Source organism: Silurus aristotelis (assembly GCF_946808225.1).
Source record: "Silurus aristotelis genome assembly, chromosome: 15".
Classification (NCBI taxonomy): domain Eukaryota; kingdom Metazoa; phylum Chordata; class Actinopteri; order Siluriformes; family Siluridae; genus Silurus; species Silurus aristotelis.
In genome coordinates this window covers 19,699,395-19,718,151 of record NC_139588.1, presented here as the reverse complement: position 1 = coordinate 19,718,151, position 18,757 = coordinate 19,699,395, and the positions used below count along the sequence as shown (strand labels likewise).

The window sequence follows — 18,757 nt, the reverse complement described above, 5'->3', positions numbered from 1 at the left end:
GAAATTTAAGGCATAAAGTGAACATTTTGTCCTACAAGTGTAGAAGCAGGAGAAATGTTGTGTTCCTGGTGTTGTTGTTGGCACAGGAGCCTGTTAACAAACAAAACTAATTAGTCTGGTTCACTTTATGCACATAGTTTCCCAACAACCTGGCCAAATATGATTAGCTTTTTTTTTTTTAGCTAGGTAGGTTTTAAATGTCTTTAGGGAGACTACTTTTTGTGCAGCCCTTTACCCGATGCGATTTTCTACCACCATGCTAGGAACGTTTTTATGCATCATCATCCTGGAGGACCACTCTGACTCAAGCATAAGTGTGAACAGAAGCTATAGTACAGCCTGATGATGAATCTGTGGCATGAAGTCATGCCCAGTTATGTCAAGATTATCGGCACACTTGTTTTTTCTCTCACTAAGTCACCTTAACGTGAATCACACAATGTGTTTGACACCAAAGCCAACTCGCAGCTTTTTTCTTTAACACATGCTCATGTTAAACATTATCCAACACTATGACATGAAATTCCCATGTTTAATATCTCATTCTCGAGTTAATTAGTCGCTTGTACATTTAAGACAATTTTGAGATTTTGGGGCTTTTGTAGTTGTTTGGCAACTCAGCAGCAACTACAAAAGTAAGAAGGATATAGAGGTTTAACAGCTATTGAAAAGAAAACTAGCCTATTATGTATTATTTTTATTTGGTATGATTAAACCAATTTCACCTAATGTAAATGAAATTGTGTTTTGCCCCATTATGAGCGGCACATTTGTTTTGAGAACAAGTTGTGCATATACATTTGATGGACAAAAGTTTGTGTAAGACCTTCTGATTATCCAATTCATCATTTAGTCCCCTATTAGCTGTTATAATATCCTCCACTTTTCTGGGAATCTGCTCCACTAGATTTTAAAGTGTCAAGATTTGTCAAGAAGGATATAATTAAAGTCAGGCAATGATGTTGGTAAGGTGAGGAGACCTGGGGTGCAGTCAGCATTCCAATTCATCCCTAAGGTGTTTAATAGGATTGATGAATTTCTAAAGCAGGCCACTCAAGATCTTCCACTCCAACCCATGTAAAGCATATCTTCATGGAGCTTCATTGAGCGCAGGGGCATCGTTATACTGGAACAGGTTTAGGTCTTCTAGTTCAAGTGAAGGGAAAAATGTAATGCTTCCACAACCATATACAATTGTGTGATAACAGTTTGGCTGGAAAAGTCAGGTGTCCCAATACTATTTTTCATATAGTATATCAGTAGGCTGCTTGTGCCCATGTTTTTTCAACCCAGGTTGGTTAGCAATCTGGGTTTATATGTGATCTTATCTATTTCTGTTACAGATTAGCATTTTGGAACGACAAATATTCTCGGTTTCCAATGGGCACCAATCCTCATAAACTTTATCCACATCATCACAGTGATTCTGGGCTGCTTGTGCCCATGTTTTTTACGTTGCTAGACTTTTTTGTTGTTAGACGAGTAGCACATACTTCTTAAAAACCTCCAGGCACACAGACAGTGACTTCAGTGCTGCACTGGTCAGAGTAGAGTCCATAATACATACGAATCGCTCACTGTGTAAATATAAATAAACTTTCTTTCAAAAAGTCTGTTCAAATAGTTTTTTCGATGTAGACACTAAAAAGTCACCTCCTCACATCTGCATTGGTACTCAGTTGTCCAGTTGTGTTTAAAGAGAATGCAGGCTTTATAATGCGAGCGGGGTCTCAGAAGGCATTAGCATTAGCTATGCTATTCCCACTGGCATTGGGTACAGCTTCATTGGGAATAAGACTTGACATTTTTCTTCTCATTGCCTCTGAAGTTTCATTGCTTGTTGAACCAGGAGGCCGGCCTTGTCGCTTTTAATTTGCAAGCTATCAGTGCTCCTGCAGTTCGATAGAGAGTCCCTCATTTCAGCCCCAATTAACCCTCATGTTCTGGTTGCTACTTATAAATAGACATGTCATTGACCTGGGCTCAATGTCAAAACAAAGGCCAAACCATTTTCTCTGTAGGATGAATATGGCTCGATTTTTATCGTGTTTATAACAGAAACTGAAGAATGCCCATGCAATTGTTTTTATGTAAGATGCAAGTGTAGGCATGAGGTTGAAAATACAAGGGCAAAAAAAGTTGGTTTAATTGGGATCTATGTAATAAATAAGTCATTTGTTTTAAAATATTCGATGTGTCCGTTTTATAAGCTCACCATATTCAGTTTCGGTGTTTTGACACATATTTTTTCTTCATTTTTTGAATGTCATTTACTGTGGCAAATTTTTTTAAATGCATTTGGGGTAAAAAAAAAAAAAAAAATACTATTTTATTTTTCTAAGAAAACATCGCATAAAATAAAAAGCTATGGCGGGAGAACAAGCGTAACCGCATAGTTCTGCTTGAGAGTGTGGAGAAAAGAGTTCTCTCACTGTGTCTATAACTATAGAAAACCCTCTTCTTAAAAAGGTCTGATTTGCAAGAGAATGGTGCACTGAACTGAATCAGCACTTTTTTTTATACTTATTACATTTATTTTTACAGACAAAATGAGCTACCAAGGACAGGAAGCTGTGAGAGAAGTGGAGGAGGCAATAGTGATAGACTATGATGTAAAATATTACGGGTTATTATGGATGGAACTGACAATGCAGAACTGACAAATTTCACATTTAGTATAAATTTTAACTGTTTTTTTTTTTTTTTTTGCACAAAAACGAAAAATTCACCGTCAGCAGCTCATGAGCAGCACAACATCAAACGAATAAAACATGACTGCCACTACAGGTTCCAGTGAAAGCATGACGCCATTGAATTGACTTGTTGATATAGGATTTTTTTATTGTGTTTCCTGTTTCTTGCAGGTTGGTTAGCAATCTGGGTTTATATGTGATTTTATCTGTTTCTGTTACAGATTAGCATTTTGGAACGACAAATATTCGACTTTCTTGGTTACCAATGGGCACCGATCCTCATAAACTTTATCCACATCATCACAGTGATTCTGGGCCTGTTTGGTACAGTGCAGTTCAGGCCGCGATACGTCACTGGGGTGAGTTTGGGCATTTATAAAGAGATTTTATATATATATTTTATATATATATATATATATATATATATATATATATATATATATATATATATATATATATATATATATATGTTTTTTTTTTTTATTTATATATATATACAAAAAAAATTACTTTAAACACTTTTAAATGCTTAAACATTATTATTATATAATATATTATATATTATATAATATTATATAAGGCTCTCTTTCTCTCTCTCTCTCTCTCTCTCTCTCTCTCTCTCTCTCTCTCTCTCTCTCTCTCTCTCTCTCTTTATATACAGTGAGGAAAATAAGTATTTGAACACCCTGCTATTTTGCAAGTTCTCCCACTTAGAAAGCATGGAGGAGTCTAAAATTGTCATCGTAAGTGCATGTCCACTGTGAGAGACATAATCTAAAAAAAAAATCCAGAAATCACAATGTATGATTTTTTAACTATTTATTTGTATGATACAGCTGCAAATAAGTATTTGAACACCTGAGAAAGTCAATGTTAATATTTGGTACAGTAGCCTTTGTTTGCAATTACAGAGGTCAAACGTTTCCTGTAGTTTTTCACCAGGTTTGCACACACTGCAGGAGGGATTTTGGCCCACTTCTCCACACAGATCTTCTCTAGATCAGTCAGGTTTCTGGCCTGTCGCTGAGAAACACGGAGTTTGAGCTCCCTCCAAAGATTCTCTATTGGGTTTAGGTCTGGAGACTGGCTAGGCCACACCAGAACCTTGATATGCTTCTTACAGAGCCACTCCTTGGTTATCCAGGCTGTGTGCTTCGGGTCATTGTCATGTTGAAAGACCCAGCCTCGACCCATCTTCAATGCTCTAACTGAGGGAAGGAGGTTGTTCCCCAAAGTCTCGCAATACATGGACCCGGTCATCCTCTCCTCAATACAGTGCAATCGCCCTGTTCCATGTGCATAAAAACAACCCCAAAGCATGATGCTACCACCCTCATGCTTCACAGTAGGGATGGTGTTCTTGGGATGGTACTCATCATTCTTCTTCCTCCAAACACCTTTAGTGGAATTTTGACCCAAAAGTTCTATTTTGGTCTTATCTGACCACATGACTTTCTCCCATGACTCCTCTGGATCATCCAAATGGTCATTGGCAAACTTAAGACGTACCTGGACATGTGCTGGTTTAAGCAGGGGAACCTTCCGTGCCATGCATGATTTCAAACCATGACGTCGTAGTGTATTACCAACAGTAACCTTGGAAACGGTGGTCCCAGCTCTTTTCAGGTCATTGACCAGCTCCTCCTGTGTAGTTCTGGGCTGATTTCTCACCTTTCTTAGGATCATTGAGACCCCACGAGGTGAGATCTTGCATGGAGCCCCAGTCCGAGGGAGATTGACAGTCATGTTTAGCTTCTTCCATTTTCTAATGATTGCTCCAACAGTGGACCTTTTTTCACCAAGCTGCTTGGCAATTTCCCCGTAGCCCTTTCCAGCCTTGTGGAGGTGTACAATTTTGTCTCTAGTGTCTTTGGACAGCTCTTTGGTCTTGGCCATGTTAGTAGTTGGATTCTTACTGATTGTATGGGGTGGACAGGTGTCTTTATGCAGCTAACGACCTCAAACAGGTGCATCTAATTTAGGATAATAAATGTAGTGGAGGTGGACATTTTAAAGGCAGACTAACAGGTCTTTGAGGGTCAGAATTCTAGCTGATAGACAGGTGTTCAAATACTTATTTGCAACTGTATCATACAAATAAATAGTTTAAAAATCATATATTGTGATTTCTGGATTTTTTTTTTTAGATTATGTCTCTCACAGTGGACATGCACCTACGATGACAATTTCAGACCCCTCCATGATTTCTAAGTGGGAGAACTTGCAAAATAGCAGGGTGTTCAAATACTTATTTTCCTCACTGTATATATATATATATATATATATATATATACAGCATGCATTTGTTTGACCATTTTTATTAAATATATTTAATTACATTTAATATAAGTATATAAAAGACAAAATTAAAAACTTTAATGCAACACACATTTATTCACGACGTCCTTTCTTTACTCAGATATAAACTAAAAAACCATCTCCACTAAATGTTTTTTTTTAATCACAAAAAATTTGTTTTACTGGTGCACCAAGTCTTAAATCACGGAATAGAAATGACGATTTCTTATATTTTAGAGTAGTCAATGTGCAGGTTGTATAACAGTACAGATTTACAATCTTCTGAAAATAACAACATACAACCATTATTGTCAAAATAACTGTCAAACTAAATGAGTACACACCAAGTGAACATGTCAAAACTGTGTCCAAAGTGTATATAGTCAAGAGGCTTTTATTGTCATTTTTACTATACACAGTGGTACACAGTACACAGTAAACAGTGTGAGCACCATTGCTCTGAAATCCAATATATATATATATATATATAAAAGGTCCCCTGGTGGTCTAGTGGTTAAGATGCAGCGCTCCCACCGCTGCGACCCGGGTTCGATCCCAGGTCAGGGAACCATCCCCAGCCACTCTTAGTGCCGGTCCCAAGCCCGGATAAATTGGGGAGGGTTGCGTTAGGAAGGGCTTCCAGCGTAAAACATGTGCCAAATCAAACGTGCGGAGGATCCGCTGTGGCGACCCCTAACGGGAGAAGCCGAAAAGAAAGTTTTATATATATATAAAACATTTTTTACATGATATAATTTTTTTTTTATAATTATTTTTAAACACAATCAAAATTCCTATTTTGAAAAATTCCATATTTAAAAAATTGACTAAAAAAAAAAAAAAAAAAAAAAAAAAAAAAAAAAAAAAAGAGTAAACGTACAGAATGTTTGAAGGAATGGGTTGAATCTCATTTGGTAAAATGATTTCTTACTTTTAAACTTTTGGACCTTGTGTTTTAACAAATTAGTGTTCCTTTAAGGTTTATGGAATAGATAAGTGTTTTTATCCTTTCTAAAAAGGAAACACTTTGGGAGAACATTGTAGTTGTGCCAAGAGGGACAACCAGAGAACCCTGAGCGAGAAGGATCAATTCTTTTTAAAAGTAGATATTAGACATTCAACTCTGAACTCTCAGAGCTTATCTTGCCTGAAAACAAGCTCTACTGTGCCTCTGTTTATATTAGCGAGTCCCACATATCTGTGCTCAGCCATGAAGATACGGTGATATGATGACCGTATCCGATGCCATACCACTGAGGAGAATCATTCATTTTCAACAGGATGAGACTCCTGATAATATGTGATGTGTGATGTCTGGCTGAAAATAAGCCTCTTGTTATGACAGCATGTCAGCAAAATGAGGTCTAACGGTCATTTAAAATCCAAGACTTTTTTTTTTCCCGACCTGTGCACTACTGCAAGATATCGATGTTCTGAAGGACAAGGTTATCACACTCAGGCTCTGTCAGCTTACCAATATAAAGCAGATTTCTTTTTTTGGCCTCCAGCTTCAGAAGCAAAAGCTGCTCTTTTTATCTTACATCCTAACTGGTAAGAAGAAAGATTAAAAAATCTGAATTAGTTTTGCTGTTATTGGGTATGGGAATCGGTGTCACATCACGCTGAAGCCAATATCGCTGAGACGTTGCTTCTCTCTTTTTCTGTCTACTGTAATATATGGAAGACCTAAGAGGCCATGCATTATTGGGTCTTTTGTAGACATTTCAAAAGGTCTCTGATTGTAAAAGTTTAAGATGCTGTAGAGTAAAATATTCTATGATTAGCATTGAGTTCTGAGATAAAGTCCATCTGTACAGCAAGCAGTTATTAAACTTTTTGGTGGTGAAGATACTCCAGTCCCATTCACAAGTACAAGATGTCAAGATCACAAGAAGATGTTTCTCTGAATTATAGCTGCTAGTTAGTGATGTTAGATGGTGAAAGGAATGGTGTTGGAAAGGAAGCTAATGCTGAGGAAAACATCTATTTCAGCAGAGTCTTTTTTGAGAAAGCAGCACTACAGGAGAGATAAAATTTGGATGAAAACCCATTGCAATGCTATAAGCAGGTGAAGGAACAACGTGGAAGGAAGGAAGGAAGGAAGGAAGGAAGGAAGGAAGGAAGGAAGGAAGGAAGGAAGGAAGGAAGGAAGGAAGGAAGGAAGGAAGGAAGGAAGGAAGGAAGGAAGGAAGGAAGGAAGGAAGGAAGGAAGGAAGGAAAGAGGGCGTAAATGAAGGAATCAATGGAAGGAAGGAAGAAAAGGATAAAGGAAGGAAGGGATGAAGAAACAAAGGACGAAATGAAGGAAGAAAGGATGGTATGAAAGAAGGAATAAAGAAAGAAGAGAAGGAAAGAAGGAATAAAGGGTTTGAATGAATGAATGGATAAAACAAGGAAGGAAGGAATGATTGTATAAAGGACGGACTGAAAAAAGAGAAGGAATAAAGGATGGAATGGACGGCTGAAGAAAAGAAGGAAGGAAGGAAGAAAAATGAATGAATAAAGAACGAAAGGAATGAAGAAAGAAATTAAGGAATCGTTAAAGGAATGAATGGAGGAGAAAAGGAAGGAAGGAATAAATGAACGAAGGACGAAATGCAAGAATGAAGGAAGTAAGGAATGAGGAAATGAATGAATGAACGAACAAACAAGCGAAAAAAATTAACGAATTGGTGGATGAAGAATGAATAAACAAATGAACAGATAAATGAATGAATATTGCATATCTCAGCTTGTCAGGAAGAAGGGATCAGAGCACAGGTTTGAAAGAAAAAGTAAAAATAAAAACACAACTCAAACTTTTCATACAGAATAAATGTATGCAACAATATGCAACGTTGTTATTATTCAGTATGCACAAATACTTGGCTGAGGCGATTATCATAGCATGAAGTTTCTCAGTCCTGACAGCAACTCAGATTTGAAACTGATAAAAAATAATTTGTTGTTCAGTCTGCACCCTTTTTTTATACCATCGAAAGTGAAATACAAATAGACTGCATGAAACAACTTCCAGAACCTCAGGACCTTCTCCATCCCAAACCCTTTCAAGTGAACATGACACATCAAGCTGTTCTAATTGGAGTCAATGGTGCGGTTCAGCTTTTCTCTCATCGTAAGATCTGTGGGAGGCTTTTTTATCATATGGCCCTGTGTGGAAGCTGCAGCTTTAGGATATTAATTGTTGCCTGCTGTGGATATGGAGTCATGTCACACCCTCCAGCCTTGGTTTTGCAGACCCCCAGTGCGATGTGTAAATGAGAAAAATCTTTTCTGCACCTGAGACCTTTCCAAGGCCATTGTCAACAAAAATCCTGGTTTAGTATGGCACATTATGGCACTATAAAGCTGCACAGCATCCATCTTAATCATGTTCTCAAGGCTTGCTAGGATTGATTAGCTGTTTACGGTGCTTTGTTGACGGAAAGAAGCACGGCGCGGGCTTCAATTCTCTTAAGGTCGTTTTTTATTGAGCCTGATTGGCTCGTTCCTTCTGAAGTTTTCATACAACAACTGAATTGGAGAAGAAATAAATAAACACTTGGAACGTGAGCCAGTCTAGAGAACAACGCTCATCTTTTCTTGCTCTGTGTGCTGTAACAGACGTAGATTTTTGGCTCGGTTCTTCCCAGGAATTGATTTTCCATTTCCGTCTACTTCTTTTTTCATTTCAGTCACATCAGCTACGTACGATTCGATTTAAAGAGCAGGTAGGGCTTAACGCTGTCACTGATACGAGTCACGTCGAGTTACGTCTGCTACTATTTTAATAGCAATTTATTTCCCATGATTCGCATTTCCTTCTCAAGCACATACAAAGTGTTTAACAGCCTGAGTTTTTTCTTTTTCTTTTTCTTGCTCATATTTGACTCATTGTTGCTTTGTATCATGATGTTTTGAAAGCTTCAACACACACAGTAGAGAACACGTGTGCTGAAAACACTCCTACACACACTCCTACACGGCTTCTCGGCTTCAGCGGGCAAAAGCCGATCTCGGATCTGTTCAAGGACGCCTTGGGGTACACGGATGACAGAATTAATTACGCATTGAGCGTCGTACTCTACCGTTAAATCACTTCTGTGTATAAATATTTATTTCTCTCGCGGTCCAGGTTTGATCTTAACCCCTATTCGGACGGGATTCCTTTTACATAACGGAAGTGAGGTGATGTAGTTATTAGCAGAACATCTCTGGGACTTTAGTCACGGCTGAGTGCGCTATGCCAGTCGTTTGTTTACCGAACGCTCGCTTTTGTCACGATTACGCCACATTTCACCTTCTCCGAACGAAATTGTAAAAATAACCCCAGGCAATCTGGTGTATCCTATTCGAATTGACATGGTGGTAAAAAAATTCCTTTATATCCTGCGGTAACAGAGGTCCCGCGCCGTTTCTTCTGTACAAATTAATTCCAGGAAGCGCATTTAACTTTGTCTCAGACGAGTTATTAAAAATGCAATAAACTGTAGATAATATTTAAAAGCATGTGTGAGAAAAGCAACACTTCCACAGGGTTTTCTTGATATTCCTGTGAATTCCTCTATAAACTTTATTTAACCAGGATCAATCTAAAATCACTTTTACACCAGTGCTCTAACTCAGACGACAGAAAAGACACAACAATTAAAGGCATAACAGAAGTTATCATATTGAGGGGGGAAAAAGTTCCTAGCACAAGTTCAGCCTGGTTCATTATGATCATGTGACTTTCTAAGCGCTATGTCAGGCGCATTATTTTTTCTTCCAGGGTTTTGAGTTTTGAAGTCAGGTCAAGTGGCTTATATTGTCATTTCAACTGTATACATCCGGCGGAGAACGTAGACAAAGGAAAAGGTGTTTCTCTGGGAACAAAGCGGCGTGTACATTTAAAGTACTGTACACATCTGCAAACATTTTAGCAAATAGCACAATACAGTACAGTTACAACAATAGCACAGTAGATGAGTAGTACACTGAGACATTGTTTATATGATAATGAATTCAATTTCTGCCACCAGTAATAGTAGATAGATAGATAGATAGATAGATAGATAGATAGATAGATAGATAGATAGATAGATAGACAGACAGACAGACAGACAGACAGACAGACAGACAGACAGACAGACAGACAGACAGACAGATAGATAGATAGATAGATAGAGAATGCCATTACTTCATATCATTGCTGCTAAAAGGGGGTTCTACAAGATACTAAATCATAATGTGCACATTTATTTACAGATATTTTTGTAAAAAATAAATAATAACACTTTATAATCGCACATGGTGTTTCTATAAATAAATATAAAAAAAAAAAAAATATATATATATATATATATATGTATTATTATAAAAAATATTTCTATAAAAATATAAATTTTGTGTGTGTGTGTGTGTGTGTATGTATATATATATATATATAATGTGTTTTACAATATTATACAATATTATGTTATGTACTGTACACACTGCCCTGTGTATATACAGATAGTATAAACATGTTATATATTTGTGAATCGAAGATAATTATTCCAACTTTGCTTGTATGTCATTTTTTTTTTGTCCAGTACGTTGATTTTAGAGTGTTTGTGCTTCGGTTCTTTCCCCAGTATGCAGTCTGGCTGGTGCTCTGGGTCACCTGGAACGTCTTCGTGATCTGCTTTTACCTGGAAGTGGGTGACCTTTCCAAGGTAACAGATCTTATTTCCTTGGTTTGTAATACAGGGCTGCAATTCATGTCTAGGCATAGATATGATTTCTAGATAGAACAGAACAATCTTGCAGGTTGTTTGCAGAGCTTTTTGTCACACATCTCATAAGTCGTTTGCTGTAAAATCACTTCAAAAGATGTTCAGCACACAAGGTCACTGCCGTGAGCAACGTCCTGTGTTTAAACAAAAACTCTGCACAAGCACGCTCTTCTTTCTTCTCTGATGCTTTCATATACATGCAAATATGTAAGAAATGGCGTTGCACGTTATTTTTTGTATCTCTCCTCCTCATGCTTACTTCTTTTCCTGCTTTCGATTTGAAGGGTAAATTATTCCATCATTTCTAATGGAGAGAAAAAAATGAGCATAATTAAAATGTCAGAATGTCAAATATTGTGCCCAATTAAACTGCAAACCAGGCATGTAAGTTGATTTTCGGATCCATCAAGCACTCTAAGTTTTTCTTTTTCTTTTTTTCATGTAGTGACGGTTCCCCTCGAGCAAACGAGATACCTCTGAATCTTATTTAGATTTTTCGTATAATGCTCACTCCTTATCATCTGTGCAAATGACAGCCTTTGAACAGAACTCTGGGAGCGCTTTCTTCATGAGAATTCATTTCTCCAGGCCAAATATCACTGCAGCCGCTGTCATTGCTTGCAAGGTCATACGTGCACATCGTCTGAACTAGTGTATGATCTTACAAGGATCTCAAGCATTTTCTGGAACTTTGTTCACGATACTGTAAAAAAGAAAAACACACACAAAAAAAAATATGGATTTGTCAGTTTTGCTTGTCTGTCATTCGTGAAGGAAATCATAACAATTGAGTGATGAGAATAATTGTGGTATTGCCAGAATACTCGACAGCACAATGGACCATTTTAGCAGTAATGGGGTTGTATTTTATTTTATATATATATTTTTTATTGTATTTTTTTTTGTCTCGGCTGCAGATCTTCACTGGAGATTGATTACCGGATCATTATATCACTCTCATGGGTTTCTAGTCAGTCAGAGCACCACATCAGTCCATCACTACAGTATAATCAAATCTCCAATCTCATATTTCACACAAAAACCTTTTTTATCGTTTTACCACCTTTCCCGTTATTCGAGACGAATAACTCAAGGATCTGTTTCATTGCGAAAGGTTTCACGTTATGTTATGTAATTTTCCTGAGGTTCCTGACAGATAAGACTTTTTTTTTTCCCCTGAGTGAAAGGTCCCATCTGTTGTTTTCTGCTTCTGTTGATTTTTTTCTTTTTCTTTTCTGTATTTTTTTCTCTTTACTGGCTCTGTTTGTTTCATGTGTAATGCAAGCATGTGGTTATCATTTAGATTCTAATCGAACTGAAAAAAAAAAAAAAAAGATAATCTGATGGCAGAAGATAAAAATAGATGTTGACTGACACATTTGAAAGTTGAGGTTATCAAATCATATGGCGGTTCCTATTGACTGAAATTGTTTGGGCTGCAACTAACGATTATTTTAGTAATCGATTAATCGGACAATTGGACTTTAGAAACAACATTTTCTCTTCAAAAAGCACGATCTATCAATATCCTTGGAGTCAACCGCTGGTCACCATTTTAGATTTCCTGATTTTTTTTCTTCTGAATAAATTAAGTTTCCTAAATAACGGCTGAGTATTTGTGCTGAAGCACTAAAAACAATTTCCTTATTGCCAAATCCTAACCTAAAGTGGGATAAAACCAAATCCTCCACATCTATTTTATGCAAAACAGCCAAATGTGTTTTGTAATTCTGGGATTTTTCTCAAAACATTTCACTTTATTCTCGCAAATTTTGACATAATTCTCAAAGTAATTAAAATTTATTCTCATATTGCTACGACTTTTTTCTTATAATCTTAGTTTTATTTTTATGACAAAACATAACCAAACATAATAAAACAAACAAAACTACACATAACTAACTGGAACACTTCATAAAGTGCAAAATACAAGACAATATTCGTGTATTACTCTTTAAATGTACATTTATTTTGCTTTAAATGTTGATGAAATGCAGTTGTGTTGACGGATTATTCAATTCAGGACTAAATATCGGTTCTCATGAACAAAATACATGTTGAAAGATTTGACAAATCCAGAATTCCACGTGTTTTTTTTTGCTTTTAGCCATAAACCGTGTTACATATGTTATACTAGGAGGGTTTATCGTTTTTGTTTAGAGGTTTGTTTTAAGTGTCATTTTTGGCATATTTATTTGTACATGGATAGAATTGCCATCGGCTAATTTCACAGTATTTATCTAATTTATAAATTTAGACTAAGAATAAATCAAATTCAAACTTATCATTTAATGAAGTAATCAAAGAGACATTTATGGATGAAGTTTTCAATATCATTGTCTTCTAATGGACAAGTGTTGCACTCTTTCAGTAACATAACCAGCTGATTTATTTTTTGTCTTATTACCTTTAATTGAATGAGAACGAAATGCCAATGAGAGAACCACTGTTTATATCTGTAGTTAAATATGTGATCAGTGGAAGAAAAATGTTTCATGGACATGAAACAATGTCACTATGAATTGATAAAGTATGTGATAATACAGTTATATTAGGTTTTTATGCCACATAAGTTCATTTCAGTGTGGATTTGTTTACTGCAACTGTATACCAACAAGTCTTTGCTTGGATGATAGTATAGTAATTTCTGGACTATAAAGCGCACCCATATATAAGCCGCACCCACTGAATTTGACAAATTTTTTTATTTTAAACATAAATACGCCGCACCTGTGTATAAGCCGCAGTGTCTACACTGAAACTAATGAACTTTACACAGGCTTTGATGAAAGACAGTGTCTGTTACACGGTGTAACGGGTGAAATATGTTGCGCTTCCTTTAGGAGCATAGCGGTATTTTGGGAATAGCCTGCCGCCGCACTTTTCCGGTATTACTGCATGTGTGCAAGATCGAGGAATATGTCCTTATTATTTTATGATGCTCATTTCTAAGTTTCTTTGACTAACCCGTTACACTGTTGCCAAGAAAAATAAAAAAGCACGAGTTTTGGAAACCTGTCTGTGCTTATATGATTTCTGTTGTAACTGGAGTTAGCGAGCTCTCCCTTCACCCAGACTCAACGCGTTACAACGGCTTGTATCTAAACAGTAGCCGACCAAGTAAGTCATTGTTCACTGTCTTCCTCCTTCCTTTCACAACTATTTCTCTCGGGAGTTTATCTTTTGTCATCGTTGTGCGTTTAAAAAAACGTTTTTCTTCTGATGCCGTGCAGCTCAGAACACAGGTGAGGTGCGTTTTTTCGTTCGGAAATTTCATTGGTCTAATGTTATGGAGTTCAGTTTTTTGGCTTGAAGTTTGTGAAACCGGGAAAAACCCAGGAAAAATTCTTAAATAAGCCGTTTCGTTGTTTAAGCTGCGGGGTTCAAAACGTGGGAAAAAAGTAGCGGCTTATAATCCGAAAAATACGGTATATGATTAACTAGCGTGCTTGAATAAAGAAGTCAACTGGCCAGAAATAACAATTATGAGACATTTTTATTAACAACTTTATGAACATTTACAACACATCATCTAGAAATGGCCCAGATAACATACACTGCTGATTTTCTGCTACTGTGAAAGAAACACTATAAAATTATATGAATATTGGAGCAAAGAATTATAATATAAAACTCCAAATACTAGTGAGGTACTATAAAGTTTTATAAGGTGTTCGAGGTATTAGAAGTACCAAACAGCATATGGTTATACTCTATAATATAAATTGAATGGAGTGTAGAAAGTAGAGAGTGTCTTTATAATTGTCTCCCAATGTAAATTTGTACAAAGAAAAAATCTGATTAACAGAGATCAAATTCTTAAATTGTAATGTTTATAAGCCCGGGTATATGTTTTTTTGTTAATGCTCAGGTACCGAACTGCCGAACCTGGATAAAGCTTGCATTAATAGTATTTTTGATAAGCCTTCCATCCATCACTCCTTCAAAAAAAAACCTGATTAGCTTCTTATCATGCGTCTACATTTTCCTTTTACACTTGTAGCACGATGCCCTTTAAAAAGCTCGGCCGAGTCGACTCACTTCTCTCCCCGAGGCTCACACTGGCCATTCGCTGTGGTCCTGTTAGATTGGACTTTTTTAAGAATCTTTGAAGCTTTTCCTCCAGAGTGCTGGCAGGCTGTCAGTTCTGCCACACAAAGGAGCGAATAAAAAAAAAAAAAGAGAGAGAAAGAAAACAGCTTCTGCACTGCTCAAGAGCTTCTCAACTTCTTCCTTGCAACTTCTTGTCTCACAGGTGATCTTTTCAGAAATGAAAACCGCTTGGCAGTATTTCATCTTGCATTATTATGACCAAAAAAAAAAAAGAAACGAAAAAGAAAGATCGCAAAGATTCAGGATTATTTCGTTCTTTTACAACGAGCTAGTGAAGGAGTATTTATTATTGTGATTGAGTTCTTTGTCCTGGTTACAGCTCAGTGTAATGAATATAACCAGGAACGAATTTGGCACTTTGTGGTGGTTAACGTAATTACCGTATTTTCCGTACTTTTTCCCCACGCTTTGAACCTCATGGCTTAAACAATGAAGCGGCTAATTTATGGATTTTCAAGACAAAAAAACTGAACCCCATAACATTAGACCAATGAAATTGCGAACGGGTTCAGGTGAACCAATTAAACTCTTTATATTAAATCAGATGCGCTCCCACTGAATCGGGCCGCACCACATCATAAATATGGATGATGTTCCTCTGACGTTTGACCTGCCGCTCAATCGGACTGTCTACAGGAAATGCGAATCATTCGTCACGCTGAAAACAACCGGGCATGAAAACACACTTCATCTGTGTTCTGAGCTGCACGGCATCGGGAGAAAAGATTCAGGGATTGTGATTTTTAAACGCACGACGATGCCAAAAGAAAAACTCTCGAGAGAAATTGTTGTGAAAGAAAGGAGGAAGACAGTGAAAAATGACTTTCTTGGTAGGCTACTGTTTAGATACAAGCCGTGATACAGACACTGTCTTTCGTTAAAGCCTGTGTAAAGTTCATTAGTTTTAGTGTAGACACCTGCGGCTTATAGACAGGTGCGCTTATTTATGTTCAAAATAAAAATCTTTGTCAAATTCATTTGGTGCAGCTTATATTTGGGTGCGTTTAATAGTCCGAAAATTACGGTAGCTAAAGTGCGGGTAGGTGAGAAAAACCCAACCTCGGTCTCTGCGAGTTGAAACACGCTCTATCTCTCGCCGAGAAAGCAACATGTGCCAAAAGGCTGGAAGCAGAAAGAGTGACCAGAGTGACATAAATACAGTTTCGTTCCTTGGGAGAAAAAAAAAATAAAAAATCCAATCTGGTATTTGCCATTGCAGGTCAATCTAATTTGCACTTGCAGAGAAAGTTCATATCGGCTGTCTTCCTCATAACATGGGCTTCGTGTCTTGATACATCGTAGCGCACACACAAATCTTCCATTTTGAACCACTGCATCTTCGTATTGTGTGTAAAAATACTGTCAGTCTCTGGCCTTGGGATGTTTCTTTATGTGTAAAAGATGATACAGTCGCCTTTAGTGGGGGGAACGGACCCTGGGCAGAGGTGGCACAAGTAGACGGGATAGTGAGGGAGAGAGAAAGGAGAGAGAGAGAGAGAGAGAGAGAGAGAGAGAGAGAGAGAGAGAGAGAGAGAGAGAGAGAGAGAGAGAGACAGAGACAGAGACAGAGAGAGAGGCAGACAAAGTAAATAACACAACAACCTCTTCTACTGTGTGTCTTTGTGTGTGTGTGTGTGTGTGTGTGTGTGTGTGTGTGTGTGTGTGTGTATATAAATCCAAGCAATTTGGCAGGATTAGAATCTGTTCATTGCAGCCAGATCACGAGGCATTAACCAGCAGCCTAAGAACACAACTGCTCTCCCTGAAGGACATGTGAACTTCTGTTCCCTTCTCTATTTCTACTCCTTACTACCATATTTTGAACCCAGGCAGTTTTTCACAGTACAACCAGTAAAATTCTGGTTGCTCGAGGATCCTTGTGATATCTTCCTCCTAACAGTTGTCCACTTGTCAAATCTAGCTTAGTGGTTTCCAAACGAATAGCGTGCATAGATTCTGACATGGAGTCTCCGACCAAAAACATGTAAATAATCTCAATTTCACAATCTTTCTTTCATTTATTTGTAAGTTTTTAATATAAAAAGTTATGATTGTGAATTTCTAAGAACGGTAATTGAATTACAGAAATATTCAAAATGCTTGTGAGCAAATGATTAATGTATAATAAGCCAGGATTTCAGTATATTTCATTATTTGCTTTATATATAAACACTATAAATACAATATATTTTTCCAGCCATATGTGGTTCTACCACAAACTGTTCCCACAACGTTGAAGGAACACAATTGTATAGGATGAGGTACCAGTGGCCAGAGTTCCTGTTCTTTTCTTTTCTTCAAGTCTACCCAGATTCATCCTGACACCCAACCTCTGGGAGGAGTTCTCTTTATTTGGAGTTCACTCTGTGCAGCTTGGGATGGTTCCACATCAATAGTCTAATGAATCATTAAGTTGCTTAGTATTTTTTATTAACTCAGTTTTGTTGGGAGTGACGAGGATGGACAGGATTAGAAATGAGTTTATTAGAGGGACAGCGCATGTTGGACGTTTTGGGGACAAAGTGAGGGAGGTGAGATTGAGATGGTTTGGACATGTGCAGAGGAGGGACATGGGGTATATCAGTAGAAGAATGCTGAGGATGGAGCCACCAGGAAGGAGGAAAAGAGGAAGGCCAAGGAGGAGGTTTATGGATGTGGTGAGGGAAGACATGCAGGTAGTTGGGTTGAAAGAGGCAGATGTAGAGGACAGGGGGGTATGGAGACGGATGATCCTCTGTGGGGTCACCTAAAGGGAGAAGATTTCACTATCACTGATTGACATATAGTACAATTATTATTTATAATAGGCTTCTGAGAATGATTGAGGAGTTGTGGAACGAGTTCTGAGGACGGATTTGTGAAGAATTATTATTGGTTAATTGATTATAGAATCCATTGTGTATAAAGTCATTCACACATTAATCTATTCACTCTTATGTTGAAATATTCTCCTTTTGGCTAAAGGTTTCCGTGGATTTCATTCAGATTTCATTTCATTGTCCTTATTTTATTGCATTCTTTCTAAAAACAGGACAGTAAAGTGCTTGTGTAAAGTGCCCCTGACTCACACCTGCACTGTTTAGGTATTATCTACTAATGAACCTCTGAAAATCTGCTGTGAAATAAAAACAGACGTCCATTTTGTTACGACGTGCATGCGGCTTTTGTGTTTCGTGTTAAGAGATTGCACCGCGTCCCCTTTTGAGCGTATAATTAGTTTGATGGATTTGATTTGGTCGAAATTATTTCTTCAATGTGCTGTTACTGTAATTGCTGTAATTCCTGATCTCCGGGGCTCTGTGAAATGGATGTCATAGTTACAAAATTGCAGTAGCAAAATATGCAATGGAAATAGTACATCAAGCATCGAGCAATGTGCAAATCCAATTGGCAAAGATTAAGGATAGTGAAGGTGTATTGCTATGAATGGCTTGTTTATAGGGATTAGCTCATGACTGGTTCGGTCCCAGAATTAGTGGCGAGCCATTCCTGGGAGAGGCGTTTCTTTAAACATCAGATTCTCTAGTGGTGACATTTTAGTGAAAATGTACTTTGTGAGGGGAAAAAAGCAAAGAAAACAAAAAATACCCAACCTTTTTATCTAGCAAATGTCAAACTAAAACACCACCTAGTAGCACACAGTGCTCAACAAGATATTTGCTCTGATTTCCTCCAGCTTAACAAGGCTTGGCTGGTTTCCAATGGATTCTGGGAACTGGTCCAATTTCACAAGAAAAAGGGTCAGTGGCAGTTTGAAAAAACTGATGTTATTAGAACAGTATGATTTTTGAAATTTGGAGATCACAGACTGAATCCCAGGAATCACAGATTAAAACAGATTTTATGTCTAATGACTAAATGAGCTTGTCAGTGTGTGTGAAATTGTTGCAGATATCCACCTTCTATATTACTTAAAAC

The 18,757-nt window shown here is 37.4% G+C and overlaps 1 protein-coding gene across 3 annotated transcripts in view; it reads left to right on the top strand.

Moving 5' to 3' along the window:
* Positions 1–18,757, top strand: part of nkain2 (sodium/potassium transporting ATPase interacting 2) — a gene marked incomplete at its 3' end in the record, with an annotated part of 231,393 nt that overhangs the window by 83,225 nt on the left and 129,411 nt on the right. For all 3 annotated transcript variants that reach the window (XR_014536900.1, XM_083562556.1, XM_083562557.1), the window contains exons 2-3: positions 2,915–3,052; positions 10,586–10,666. Coding sequence is in view for 2 of the 3 variants with exons in the window: in XM_083562556.1 (XP_083418682.1) it covers positions 2,915–3,052; positions 10,586–10,666 (219 nt within the window). The remainder of the gene's footprint in view (positions 1–2,914; positions 3,053–10,585; positions 10,667–18,757) is intronic.